Source organism: Hemitrygon akajei, chromosome 18 (assembly GCF_048418815.1).
Source record: "Hemitrygon akajei chromosome 18, sHemAka1.3, whole genome shotgun sequence".
Taxonomy (NCBI): Eukaryota; Metazoa; Chordata; class Chondrichthyes; order Myliobatiformes; family Dasyatidae; genus Hemitrygon; species Hemitrygon akajei.
The window spans coordinates 75,882,087-75,896,981 of record NC_133141.1 but is presented as its reverse complement, the minus strand read 5'-3'; the positions used below and the strand labels follow the sequence as shown (position 1 = coordinate 75,896,981).

The window sequence follows — 14,895 nt, the reverse complement described above, 5'->3', positions numbered from 1 at the left end:
AGGTCAATACACCCCAATGCCATTAGGCTTTACAATTCTACCGCCAGGACTTAAGAACTTTTTAAAAGCTATTATTAATGCTTTTTGAGATAGTGATTTAGATGCATATCATATTCTTTACTGAGTTAAGTATTGTATGTAATTAGTTTTGCTACAACAAGTGTATGGGACATTGGAAAAAAGTTGAATTTCCCCATGGGGATGAATAAAGTATCTATCTATCTATCTATCTACCTGTCTGGATACGCCCCTCTACTGACTGCTCCTGTGGCTCCTCCCACAGACCCCAGTATAAAGGTGATTGGGGCACTGCTCCTCCCTCAATCTTCGAGATGTCGTGCTCCCTTTTCACTGTTAATAAAAGCCTATCATTCCCTTCCAGTCTCCCAGAGTTATTGATGGTGCATCAGGGGAATAGATAGTTGACGTGGATAGGCTTTTTCCATTGAGAGTAGGGGCGATTCAAACAAGAGGACACGAGTTGAGAGTTAGGGGGCAAAAATTTAGGGGTAACACGAGGGGGAACTTCTTTACTCAGAGAGTGGTGGCTGTGTGGAACGAGCTTCCAGTAGAAGTGGTAGAGGCAGGTTCGTTATTGTCATTTAAAGTAAAATTGGATAGGTATATGGACAGGAAAGGAATGGAGGGTTATGGGCTGAGTGCAGGTCGGTGGGACTAGGTGTGAGTAAGTGTTCGGCATGGACTAGAGGGGCCGAGATGGCCTGTTTCTGTGCTGTAATTGTTAGATGGTTAGATCAGCGGCGAGAGACTTGAAAGGAACGTCAGGGGCAGCCTCTTCATTCAAGTGGTGCTGGTGCGTATTTGGAATAAGCTGCCTGAACTGGTGGCTGAGCAGTGAAGATCGAGAGGGCGGTGATGGGCGGTGACTCTGCAAACAGCCCCGAGGGATTCATCATATAATTCCCGTTCAGGACTGCTACAGCTGAACTCCACAGTCACGGCCATGTAAGGAACACTTAAAAACTGTTTATGGATAGAGGAGGTTTAGAGGGCTATGGGTCAGAAGGCAGAGGTGGGGGGGGAACGAGCTTGCTGGGAAACGCAGCCAGCACGGACAGTTGGAAACAAACTGCTCGTATCCCTACTCTGTGACTGTTTTTACCTCTTATGACCTTGATGTCTACCTGTACTGCGCTTTTGTCTGTTTTCTGCATCCTGTTATTTTAGCTGGTTCTACCTAAAATCTGATCTGTATGCACAGTACGCAAGACGAGCATTTCACTGCTATGTTAGTACATGTGACGGTAAAAAACCCATTATTTACTTGCTGCCTGTTACACCGCTGGCGTTTAGGGTGGCGATGAAGGTCCTCCATCTCTAGCAGTGTTCAGGGCTTCCTTCATTGTGTCAGTAGCTTCTTCACTACTGCCAGTCGAGCAGTTCCAGTGTGGAGACTCAGGAATGCCGTCATACTCAGGTATAGAAGGATTTTTCATTTGCTGTTTCTGAAACAAATTTTGTTTGACCAGTCAGGGTTGTTAGATAGATAGATAGATAGATGGATAGATACTTTATTCATCCCCATGGGGAAATTCAACTTTTTTCCAATGTCCCATACACTTGTTGTAGCAAAACTAATTACATACAATACTTAACTCAGTAAAAAAATATGATATGCATCTAAATCACTATCTCAAAAAGCATTAATAATAGCTTTTAAAAAGTTCTTAAGTCCTGGCGGTAGAATTGTAAAGCCTAATGGCATTGGGGAGTATTGACCTCTTCATCCTGTCTGAGGAGCATTGCATCGATAGTAACCTGTCGCTGAAACTGCTTCTCTGTCTCTGGATGGTGCTATGTAGAGGATGTTCAGAGTTTTCCATAATTGACCGTAGCCTACTCAGCGCCCTTCGCTCAGCTACCGATGTTAGACTCTCCAGTACTGAACTGAACAGTTAGCCCTGAACTGAACCCCCCCCCCCCCCCCCAGGAGGACCAGTGGACCGCTCTTAGTCCGGTCTCTACCCCTTGACCTATTTGGCATAGGTGATCCTATCAAGAGTCAAAGCACGAAGCCCTGACTCCAGCCAGTGTATCTCTCCGGGTCATTGAGGCACGCAAGCCTCCAAACCCCACGACAAGGTTGTGGTGCTCCTGGAGGTCTCTTCTAATCTAAGCATCCCCCATCTTGCTGCCACCCTTAGTCTTTGTGTTGGAAGATACCTGGCAGTGGTTGAAGCAGATATAATGACTTTTGGGACAGGTGCATGGAGAGGAAAGGTTTATACCAGGACTTCCCAGCCTGGGGTCCAGAGACCCTCCATTAATGGTAGGGGGTCCATGGAATTAAAAAAAGTTTGGGAATTCGTGGTTTACTGGAATATGGGCCAAATATGGGGAAATGTCAGTAGCTGAGTTGGGTTTTTTTTTGATCGTCATGGACCAGTTCTGCTGAGGGCCAATTTCTGAGCTCTTTGACTATGTTAACAAAGTACCAGAGTGGCCTTGTAATTGTCAAATAAATTTGAAAAAGACTGGTGTCAGAAGGCTATAGAAGGTAGGGGTCTTAATCTGAAGCAGGGGTCGGCAACCTTTTATCCTCTGTGGGCCGGATTGCGTATTAATGAGCGGACGGTGGGCCAGATAAATGCCATAAAAAAAACTTGAAATATAGGAATTATCCATTTAAATACATCTAGTTATGTTTTGCCTCAAATTAATGAACAACGCATGCTAGAAAGTCTCTTGTGCCTACCCCTGATCTAAAGATTGTTCTATTTGAATTTTTACCATTTTCTTTTCGACCACCCTTTCATTATAGTAATGATTATAAAGAGTAGATGATCACTTTTTGGTGGTCACAGTATCAGCCTTTATAAAACTTTTCATCCTCTCTATCGTTTCTAGATCATTGCCAAGTTGGCTTCCACCAATAATGAATTTATTGATTGGGTTAGGGACAGGGTTCCAAGTTTCAGCAAAGTTTCAGAATGGAATCGAAAGTTCAAAGTAAATTTTATTATCAGATTACATATATGTCACCGTATACAACCCAGAGATTCATTTTCTTGCGGGCACACTCAGCAAATCTATAGAATAGAAACTATAACAGGATCAATGAAAGATCAACCAGAGAGCAGAAAACAATAAACTCTGCAAATGAAAATATAAATAACAATAAATAATGAGAGCATGAAATAACGAGATAGTCCTTAAAGTGAGATCATTGGTTGTAGGAACATTTCAGTGGTGTGGCAAGTGAAGTTATCCCCACTGGTTCAGGATCCTGAAGGGTAATATCTGTTCTTGAACCTGGTGGTGAGAGCCCTGAGGTTCCTGTACCGCCTTCCTGATGGCAACAATGAGAGGAGAGCATGGCCTGGGTGGTGGGTGTCTCTGATGATGGATGCTGCTTTCCTGTGACAGTGTTTCATGCTCAGTGGTGAGGAGGGCTTTACCTGTGATGAAGTGGGCCAATTCCTTTACATTTTGCAGGATTTTCCATTCAAGGGGATTGGTGTTTCCATACCAGGCTGTGACGCAGCCAGTCAATACACCCTCAGCTACATAACTACAGAAGTTGAAGTTTTAGAAGTCACGCCAGATCACTGCAAACTCTGAAGGAATTAGAGGTGGTGCTGTGCTGGCTTCATATGCTGAAACCTTTTCTTTCCCATCTGTACTTAAATTTGTGATTAATTCTCAGCATCGCTAAACCAGTGCAGTGGTAACGGGAAGGACAGTTCTATAAGGTTTGTTTTTCCAGATGTTAGCTTGGTGATGAGAGCTGAAATCACAGTTCCGTGATGCAATTAAGTGCTCTTTCTGTTTTTAACTGTTTTTCAGATTATTTCCAAAAGAAATCTTCACAAGGCTTGGGAGCTGGGGGCGTTTGAACTGTACGTACTCCTGCTCCTATCTGCTGGACCCAAAATCAGCCGTTTTCAAACAAGTTGGCAAGATGTTCCTGTTGGAGCTGATTAAGGAGTTTGGTACCGACCATATTTACAGTGCAGATGCGTTCAATGAAATGACGCCACAATCATCAGATCCTCAATATTTATCTTCCATCAGCAATGCAATCTTCAAGTCAATGACACAAGGTAAGATCTGAACTAAAATAGTACTTCTCTCGGCAGGTGGCAATCAGCCCGGAGAGGTCATTCATTGGTGACGTAGCGCGAGGTTTAAAAAGAGCTCGGGTGCTTTTCAGCAGGTTGCCATCACTGCGGGGCCGATAAAATGAAAGGTGTAAGTGGAGCAGCCAGTGCTGGAGTAGGGGCATTGTTAGAGTGGTCTGTCTTTGGCTCAACAGGCTTAGACGAGAAGACCATACTACAGGAGCAGAATTATGCCATTCGGCCTGTCAAGACTGCTCTGCCATTCAGTCATGGCTGATCCTTTTTCCCCTCCTCATCCCCATCCCGGGCCTTCCCGTAACCTTACATGCCGTGTCCAATCAAGCACCTTTCAATCTCTGCCTTAAGTGCACTCAAAGATCTGGCCTCCACAGCAGCCTGTGGTAATAAATTACACAAATTCATGACCCTCTGGCTAAAGAAATTTCTCTGCATCTCTGTGTTTTAAATGGATGCCCCTCTATTCTGAAGCTGTGCCCTCTTGTCCTTGACTCCTCCACCATGGGAAACATCCTTTCCTCATCCACTCCATCCAGGATACCCTTATCAACCTTCTAAATTCCAGCAAGTACCAACCCAGAGGTACCAAACGTTCCTCGTATGACCCTTTTATTCCCGGAATCATCATGGTGAACCTCCTCTGAACCCTCTCCAATGCCAGTGTAACTTTTCTTACATGAGACCAAAACTGTTCACAATTCTCAAGGTGAGTCCTCAGCACTGCCTTATAAAGCTTCAGCATCACAGCCCTGCTCTTATATCCTAGACCTCTTAAAGCGAATGCTAACATTGCATTTGCCTTCCTCACCAGCACGTCAACCTACAAGTTAACTTTTAGGTTTTTCTGCACAAAGACTCTCGAGTCCTTTTTCATCTCAGATGTCTGGATTTTTTCCGCATTTTAAAAAACTGTCTGCAGAATTTATTTCTACTATCAAAATGCATGAACATGCATTTTCTAACATTGTATTTAATTTGCCACTCTCTTGCCCATTCTCCTAATCTAAGTCTTTCTGCAGCCTACCTGTTTCCTCTGCACTACCTGCCCCTCCACCAATCTCTGTATCATCTGCAAACTTAGCCACTAAGCTAAATTCCATCATCCAAATCATTGATATACGGCAAAAAAAACGGTCCCAACACTGACCCCTGCGGAATACCACTAGTCACTGGCAGCCAACCAGAAAGGAATCATCATATTCCCACGCGCTGCCTCCTACCAATCAGCCATTGCTCTAACTATGCCGCTAACTGTCTTGTAATAACATGGTAAGCAGTCTCGTGTATGGCACCTGGTCAAAGGTCTTCTGAAAGTCCATATATGCAACATCTACTACGTCCCCTTTATCTATCCTACTTGTAATCTCCTCAAAGAATTCCAACAGGTTCATCAGGCAAAATTTTCCTTTAAGGAAACCATGCTGACTTTGTCCTATCTTGTCCTGTGTCACCAAGACGTCCGTAACATCATCCTTAACAATTGACTCCAGTATCTTCCCAACTACTGAGGTCAGGCTAACTGGTCTATAATTTCCTTTCTGCTGACCTCCTCCTTTCTTAAAGAGTGCCATTTCCCAGTCCTCTGGCACTTTGCCAGAGTCCAGTGAATTTTGAAAGAACATTACAGGTGCCTTCACAATCTCTACCACTAGAGCCCTAGGGTTACAGTTCATCTGGTCTGAGTGATTTATGTAACTTTAGGTCTTTCAGCTTTTTGAGCACCTTCTCCCTTGTAAGAGGAACTTCTCATTTCTCTTCTCTCACACCCTTGAACATCTGGCATGCTGCTAGTGCCTTCCACAGTGAAGACTGACGCAAAGTTCTCATTTAGTTAATCTGCCATCTCCTTGTCACCTGATATTATTTCTCTGGCCTGGTTTTCTAGCGGTCCTATACCCACTCTCATCTCTCTTATTTTTTATATACTTCAAAAAAACTTTTACTATCCACTTTGATATTGTCTGCTAGCTTGCTTTCATATTTCATCTTTTCCCTCCTAATGATGCTTTTATTTACCTCCCCCCCCCCCCCCCCCGGTAGGGTTTTAAAAGCTTCCCAATCCTCTGTCTTCCCACTAATTTTTGCTTTGTTGAATGCCTTCTCTTTAGTGTTTAAATTAGCTTTGACTTCCCTTGTCAGCCATGGTTGTACTATTTTACCATTTGAGTATTTCATCATTTTTGGAATACACGTGTCCTACACCTTCCATTCTTCCCAGAAACTCACGCCACTGCTTCTCTGCTGTCACCCCTGCCGGCATCTTAATTCCAATCTACTTCGGGCGCTTCCTTTCTCTCATATCACTGTATATTCCTTTACTCTACTGAAATATTGCCACATCAGACTTTACTTTCTCTCTTCCAAATTTCAAGCTGGACACAATCATGTTGTGATAACTGGTTCCTAAGGGTTCTTTTACCTTAAGCTCCCTAATTGCCTCCAGTTCATTACATAATACCCAATCTAGTACAGTTGTTCCCCTAGTAGGTTCAAACACAAACTATTCTAAAAAGCCATCTCGTAGACATTCAACAAACGCGCTGTCTTGGGATCCATTACCAGCCTGATTTTCCCAATCGACCTGCATGTTAAAATTTCCCAAGACTATCCTAACATTGCCTTTCTGACATGCCTTTTCTATTTCCTGTTGTAATCTGTGGTCCACCTTCCAGCTGCTGTTAGGAGGCCTGTATGTAACTGCCATCAGAGTCCTTTTACCCTTACAGTTTCTTAACTCAGCCCTCAAGGATTCAACATCTCCCGATCCTATGGCTTCCAATTCTACTGATTTGATGCCATTCTTTACCAGAAGAGCCACACTACCCCCTCTGCCTACCTTCCTATCCCTCCGATGCAATCTTGGACTACAATCATCCTTTAGCCACGATTCAGTGATGGTCACAAATCATAACTGACAATCTATAAAAGTGCCGCAAGATCATCCACCTTGTACCTTGTATCTTGTACTCTGTGCACTGAGATATAACACTTTGAGTACTGCATTTGTACCCTTTTTTGATTCTGCATCTGTAATGCTCTGATACTCACCCTGCTGGCTGCAATTATGTCCCATCATCTGCTTGCCTTTTCTTGACAGTCTGACTGCATGCCATCTTTTCTTTTTCACTACCCGTCCTATTGAGTCCCTTCACACCAGTTCCCACCCCCTCCCCAGCCAAATAAGTTTAAACCCTCTGGAACAGCTCTAACAAACCTGCCTGTGAGAATATTGATCCCCTTCGAGTTCAAGTGTAACCCATCACAGGCCATACCTCCCCCAGAAGAGATCCCAATGATCCAAGAACATGGCCCATGGCACAGGTTTCTCAGCCACGTATTAGGTTGCCAAATCATCCTGTTTGTACCCTCACTGGCACGTGGCACAGGTGGCAATCCAGGAATTGCTACCCGAGACTAGGCTTGGGCAAGCACAGGTGGAAGTCCGAAGTAAGAGAGTTTCTGGTAGGTATTTTTTTTCCCTGTTGGTACATAGCGAGTCTGCTGAGAAAAGAACCAGAAGTAGCGATACGTTCCTTGTGTGAGATGTGGGAAATTTGGGAGACCTCCAGCTTCTCGGATAACTCCAAGTATATCAAGCTGCAGCTCCTTAGAAATTTCCTTAACATCTGAGGGTACACATTGTGTCAAAAAGACAGGCAGGTTGACAGAGCGGGTGGGGTGACTGTATTGGTAAAAAATGAAATTAAATCCTTAGAAAGACGTGACATAGGGTCGGAAGTTGTAGTATCCTTGTGGTAGAGTTAAGAAGCTACAAGGGTAAAAAGACCCTAATGTGTTTTATATGCAGACCTCTGAACAGTAGCCAGGATGTGGGCTATAAATTACAATGGGAAATGGAAAAAGCATGTGAAAAAGGGAATCCTGCGATCGTCATGGGGAATTTCAATGTGCAGGTAGATTGGGAAAATCTGGTTGGAGATGGTTCCCAAGAGAGGGAATTTGTAGAGTGCCTATGAGATGGCTTTTTAGTGCAGCTTGTGGCTGAGTTCACTCAGGGAAGGACGATCCTGGATTGGGTTTTGTGCAATAAACCAGTTTTGATTCAGGAGATGAATGTTTACGCTTAAGGTAAAGGAACCCCAAGGAGGCAGTGGTCAAAATTTGATAGAATTTACCCTGCAGAAGAGGGAGAAGATGCAGTCAGATGTATTAATATTTCAGTGGAGTAAAGGGAATTACAGAGGCATGAGTGTATTCCAAAGGGAGGGTGAGGCAACTGTGCCTGACAAGGGAAGTCAGAAAACTTAAAAGCAATAATATAGCAAAAGTTAGTGGGAATGTAGAGGATTATGAGCGGCAGGTAGTGTTGAGGAAGTAGGCTGTCTGCAGAAGGGCTTGGATTGGGGAATGGGCAAAGAAGTACAGTGTCATGAAGTGTATGGTCATGCAGTTTGGTAGAAGGAATAAAGACATGGACTGTTCTGTAAATGGGAGAAAATTCAACAAAAGGTTGCAGAGGATCTTGGGAGTCTACGTGCAGGCTTCCCGATAGGTTAACTTGCAGGTTGAGTCAGTGGTGAGGAAGGCAAATGCATTAGTATTCATATCGAGAGCACTAGAATACAAAAGTAAGGATGTAACGCTGAGGCTTTATAAGGCATTGGTCGGGCTGCACTTGCAGTATTCTGAGCAGTTTTGGGCCCCTTATCTAAGAAATAATGTGCTGGCATTGGAGATGGCTCAGAGGAGGTTCATGAGAATTTTAGGCATCCGTTAGTCTCGCGAGACCGTGGATTTGCGCCTTGGAAGGTTTCCAGGGTGTAGGCCTGGGCAGGGTTGTATGGGAGACTGGCAGTTGCCCATGTTGCTAATCCCCCCTCTCCACACCACCGATGTTGTCCAAGGGAAGGGCACTAGGACCCATGCAGCTCGGCACCGGTTTCATCGCAGAGCAATGTGTGGTTAAGTGCCTTGCTCAAGGACACACACGCGCTGCCTCGGCTGAGGCTCGAACCAGTGACCTTCAGATCACTAGACCGATGCCTTATCCGCTTAGCCATGAGCCAACACATTTCATGAGAATAATCTCAGGAATTAAAGGGTTAACATATGAGGAGTATTCGTTGGAACTGTACTCACTAGAGTTTAGAAGAATGTTGGGGGGGGGGGGGGAATCTCATTGAAACCTTTTGGATATTGAAGGGATTAGTTAGACTGGATATTTCCTTTGCACTGGTACACCACAAGGTTGTGTATTGAGTCCCATAATCAAAGTCATGGGATGATGAGTACGCTCCAGTCTACATTAATGGAGACATAGTGGAGAGAGTGTCCAGTTTCAGGTTTCTGGGAATACACATCTCAGAAGACCTTACATGGTCCACTAACACCACAACAATAGTTAAGAAAGCACAGCAACGCTTGTTTTTCCTCAGGACACTGAAGAAAGCTGGTCTACCTGAACCGATGCTGGTGACCTTTTACCACTGCACCATAGAGAGCATCTTAACATACTGCATCTCTGTGTGGTATCTCAGTTGTACAGCAGCTGATAGGAAAGCACTTCAACGGGTTGTCTCTAGCGCACAGAAGATCATAGGGACACAGCTCCCAGCCCTGGAGGACACCTACAGCTCACGCTGCCTAAGGAAAGCTACAAGCATCTGTAAGGACAATACACACCCATGCAATCATCTGTTTGAACTTCTTCCATCTGGCAGACGTTAAAAGATTGTCTATACCCTCACCTCCAGACTGAAAAATAGCTTTTTCCCCAGAGCTATAATTGCTCTGAACCAATCGATCAAGCATCATCCATAAATTTGTTATATTGCTACTTTTAATACTGGTTTTATGGCTGTTGTGCATCTGAGTTGCGCTTTTGTACTGCTGGACATTGCTTATACTGGCTGGTTACTTGATTTTATTTATTGTTAATTTATTTGTTTTATAGCATTGAGTACGAGAGTTGCAAACTCACTTTTGCTGTACTGGTGCATGACAAGCTGTTCTATGCAATGACAATAAAGATATTTCATTTTATTTAGTGGGGGAGTTTAGGACGAGAGGGCAGAGCCTCAATTGAGGGATGTCCATTTAGAAGAGAAATGACGAATTTCTTCAGCCAGAGGGAGGTGAATCTGTGGAGGCCAAGACATTGGGTATATTTAAAGCGAAGGTCAATTGGTACTTGATTTGTCAGGGTGTCAGAGGTTACAGGGAGGAGGAGGAGAATGGGGTTGAGAGGGATAGTAAGTCAGCCAAGATGGAATGGTGGAGCAGACTTGATGGGCTGACTGGCCTAATGTCTAATGGTCTTACAGTCTTACCTATATCACCGTATCAACCTTGACTGTGGTGTCATTAATAACAATATATCCTCTTTATATAAACAATTAGTTTAAAACTGCATAAGTAAGTATTTTGCACGGTCTACACAGTTGTAATGTGTTTCTTTTTTCACAGTGGACCCTTCGGCAATATGGCTTATGCAAGGATGGCTTTTTCTGAACAGGCCGTCGTTTTGGGGGCCGACCCAGGTGAAGGCTTTGTTGCATGGAGTGCCCTTGGGGCGGATGATTATTCTGGATTTGTTTGCCGAGAGCAAGCCAGCCTACTCACTCACCGAGTCGTTCTATGGACAGCCGTTCATCTGGTGCATGCTGCACAACTTTGGTGGCAACACAGGGATGTACGGAACGGTGGAAAGCATCAATAGAGGCCCTTTCAAAGCCAGGGCTTTTCCGAATTCCACCATGGTGGGGACCGGAATAACTCCCGAGGGAATTGAACAGAACGACGTGGTGTATGAGCTGATGAATGAAATCAGCTGGTGCCAAAAGCCGTTAAATCTCACCGAGTGGGCCATGTCCTACGCTCGGAGACGGTACGGAAAGAGGAATGACGCTGCGGCAGCTGCCTGGCTGCTCTTATTCCGAAGTGTTTACAATAACACTTCCTACATGCAAAACCACAACAGAAGCCCATTAGTTCACAGGCCCTCTCTCAAACTGAGTACAGCACTGTGGTATAACAAGACTGACGTTTACGAAGCGTGGGATCGAATGCAAAAAGCTGTTTCTGAGCTGAACTCCAGTGATACCTTCAGATATGATCTCGTTGATCTAACGAGGCAGTCAGTGCAACTTCTAGCATCAGAGTTTTACGAAGATATCAAGAAGGCTTTTTCGCAATATTCAATTGTGGAGCTGTGGACTGCGGGAGACACTTTAGTTCATAATCTGCTCCGCGATCTTGATAGCCTCTTGTCCAGTGACGGCCAGTTTTTACTGGGCCATTGGATAGAAACAGCTCGGTCCTTGGCAGCAACTGAAAAGGAAGCGAACCTGTACGAATTCAATGCCCGGAGTCAGGTTACTCTTTGGGGGCCAGATGGGAATCTTTTGGATTATGCTAACAAGCAGTGGGGAGGTCTGGTTAAGGATTACTACGCAGCCCGCTGGGAACTCTTTGTGTCAACACTGATCAGGTGTCTTAAAATGAAAATTCCATTCAGTCAAGCCCATTTTAACCAAATGGTCTTTGAAGTAGAACAAAACTTTATCATAAATAAAGTGAAATACCCAGATAAACCCGTAGGAAATACCATTGAGATTGCAAACAAAATCTTTCTGCAATATTATCCCCAAGCAATGAAAAGGAATAATTAACAACAAATTTGATTTTGACCGCAATAATGATCTGTAAGGATTAACCTGAAAGTGATTTCTTTGCTTGGCTGTGATGTGATTGACAGGATTTACAGAGCAACTTCCAGCTAAAGTGGATGTCAGACAGAAATGTTAATACCCATTCCATAAACCCGGTGTATAATAGTTAAATTTTGTAATATTTCTTCAAAGGGTTAGCACTTCAGTTCTATAGCCATGAAATGGCTCCATGCCCTCTGCACTTTATAGAATTTATTGCTCCCTTCTGAGTACTGTCAACGTCAGAGGGGCTTTCTCCAACAAAGGTTTCTTGTCGTGCTTCTCGGATCATTACTGTCTCCCTGAAACCCTGGGATAAGTGAGCTGTGCCTAAGCAGAAGAGACATGCGGAGAATGTAGAAACCATTTCATACCATCTAAGTACACAGCGCAGAAAGCTAAGATGAAATAGGCCCCATCAAAACTGATTGTCATCAGGGGTATAGACCTTCACGCTAACTCTCTGAGGTGTTAGATCTGCAGACGTTGACAGACTGGGAGATAGAACCCACACACAGAGTCCATTTGCTTCACGGTCATTTAATCCATTGATTACTCTTCGTGTATGTAAGATATATGATATGAGTAGTCTTTGCCAACTGTACTGCAAAACAGTAATCAGTCTCAGAGAACAATAGCCACAGTCCCTCTGTAAGTATCATATATAGAAATCCCACTGGAATACCACAGACTACCATCAGAACTAAGAATTCAGTCGAATTCTCCCAAAATTCAGCTTTTTGATTAACTTGTTTTAACCACCTGGAACCAACTTGGTGTTTGGATCGAAAACGTGCTGTTTGCTTAGAGACTCGGGTCAATCATCTCCAGTCAGGGTCTGGTTGATGGAGGCTAACTTGTTAACGCTGGAGAACAATGCTGCACTCTCTCCAAACTACTGTGTGGAAGTCATTAATTATCTGAATGAGGCGGGGGAAAAGTGCCTTTCCTTTTAGGTGTAGCTTTCTGAAAGCTGAGCTGTTCCATTCAGTATTTACTCCCGTACCAAATGTCGAGGGAGAAAACTCCTTTCCTTTTTGGTGTAGCTTTTTATCACTGTTTACTTCTGTATCAAATAGAAATGGTATTGAGGGTGCCAAAGATAAACTTGTTTACAAACACAATATAATCCCCTGACAATATGTGGCTGACTTTGTGTTCCCTTATAGCTTGCCTTTGAATTTTGGATGTGGTTAGTAAGTCACTGAAATTGATGGTGTCATAAGACAGTGAAGGAAATTTATCAGAATTACAGGGAAATCTTGACCAGATAGGGAAGTGGACTGAGGAATCGTAAATGGTATTCAAACCAGATAAGCACAAGAACCTCTCTGGTTCCTCTCCTCCTTTCTCCATTCTTCCAGCATCTCTACTGTGAGATTCCCCTAGGGAAGAGGTCCCCTATGAAGATGTGTAGAATCAGGAGGGGCTTGGATGAAGAATTCCCCAGGGAAGAGGAGTGGACACGAGGCCAGGGGTTTAAGGTGAGAGGGGAAAGATTTAGGAGAGGGACCAAAGGGGCAACTTCTTGGTGCAGAGGGCGGTCCATGTTTGAAAGAAACTTGCCAGACAAGGTGGCTGAAGCAGGTACAATAACAACTTTTTAGGAAGGCATATGTACAGTTGTGTGGACAGGAACACTTTGGCAGGATATGGGCCAAAGGTGGCCAAGTGGGATTAATTTAGATGAGTATCTCAGTCTGTGTGGTCAATTTAACCCAAGGACCTGTTTCCAGATAGGTTGAGCTGGGATGAAAATCTCAGTCATTGTGGACAATTTGGTCCCAAGGCCGTGTTGTATCTTCCCACAGAACATTCACAGTAAACATGTCTACCTCAATCAGAAAGGCAATCATTATTTAGATTTCCTTTGAAGTGTGTAACTCTAACTGTTCAAGTCCACTCTGTATCGATAGACAACCTGAGGATATTGAGTCGAGTGGCTGCTACTAGCAACACTCTCTCCAGACTGTGCTTCAGTGATCCACTCAGGTCATGCTGCCATAACTGATCACTTTGAAGCCTTGTGCATGCCAGCGAAGCATTGTTTTTAAAAAAAAAAGTGATGATTTATTTTTGAAATGAATGCGGATGTATTTTGAATAATGACGTCCTTTTTAGGATATGCGGAACCGCAGCCAATAAAATACCAGGAATCTTTTAAATCTGCTGTTTTATATGGTGCTGGTCTTTTTCCCAGAATTATGCCACGTTCAGAGTAAATTTATTTTCAAAGTACATGCGTGTCACCATCTCCAGCCTTGAGTTTAATTTTCTTGTGGGCGTACTCAATCCATAGAATATTAACAAGCACCGAATCAATGACACACCACACCAACCGGCACGCACAAGAGAGCAACCTGTACAAATACAAAAAGGGAGAAATAATAATTGTCAGCCTCTCATGGTAGTACTTAATGAGTTAATTGTTACAAGGAATGCAAGCTACTAGCACCATCACTGGATAATGAACAGGGAATAATGATGGGAAGGCCATTTTCAATGAATAACCATGACCAGGGCAAACACAACAGATGAAGGTTTGAATGTTCCTTTACAGGGAAGCAGGAATGTTACTTGTATGAACACGGACATGATGCAAATTTACAGTTCACCAGAAAACAATATCTCATGTGTATAAGCTCAGATTAAAGTTGCACTAACAAAATATTTTGAACTATAGCCAACAAAAATAAATAAAAGTGACAATTACACATCTATTAATTAGCCCATAGTGGACAGGTAATCGTTGGAGCTCTGATTTGCTTCACATCGTTTTCTCAAGGTACTGAACATTTCTGCTTGAAAACTTAGTCCAAGCGAAATATGAATAGATATCCAAGAACAAGGCATCCAGAACTTTCTCCAAGGTCGTGTGATAATTAGCTTATTACAAGTTACCTACATTCTCCGTGAAACTTGTCTGGATGAGGATTTTCCGACAGCAGTATCTGTCCTTCCAAATGAGTTCACAAAATAGACAGAAATCACGGGTTATTAAACAATAAATACCGGCATTATTCCTCTCTCCTCTTTCTGCCCCGTCTTCTTCATCCCCACTATCGCCCTACTATTTCTCCTCCACGTCTCATGACCTTATTCTCTCCCTATTTCTTCCCCCCTCA

At 43.6% G+C, this 14,895-nt stretch overlaps 1 protein-coding gene across 1 annotated transcript in view; it reads left to right on the top strand.

Annotated features, from left to right (window-relative positions):
• Positions 1 to 13,935, top strand: part of naglu (N-acetylglucosaminidase, alpha) — a 46,460-nt gene extending 32,525 nt beyond the window's left edge. Inside the window, exons 5-6 of the mRNA XM_073071828.1 lie at positions 3,808 to 4,064; positions 10,527 to 13,935. Coding sequence (XP_072927929.1) covers positions 3,808 to 4,064; positions 10,527 to 11,731 — 1,462 coding nt within the window. The 3' untranslated portion in view covers positions 11,732 to 13,935. The remainder of the gene's footprint in view (positions 1 to 3,807; positions 4,065 to 10,526) is intronic.
• Positions 13,936 to 14,895: the final 960 nt, after the last annotated feature.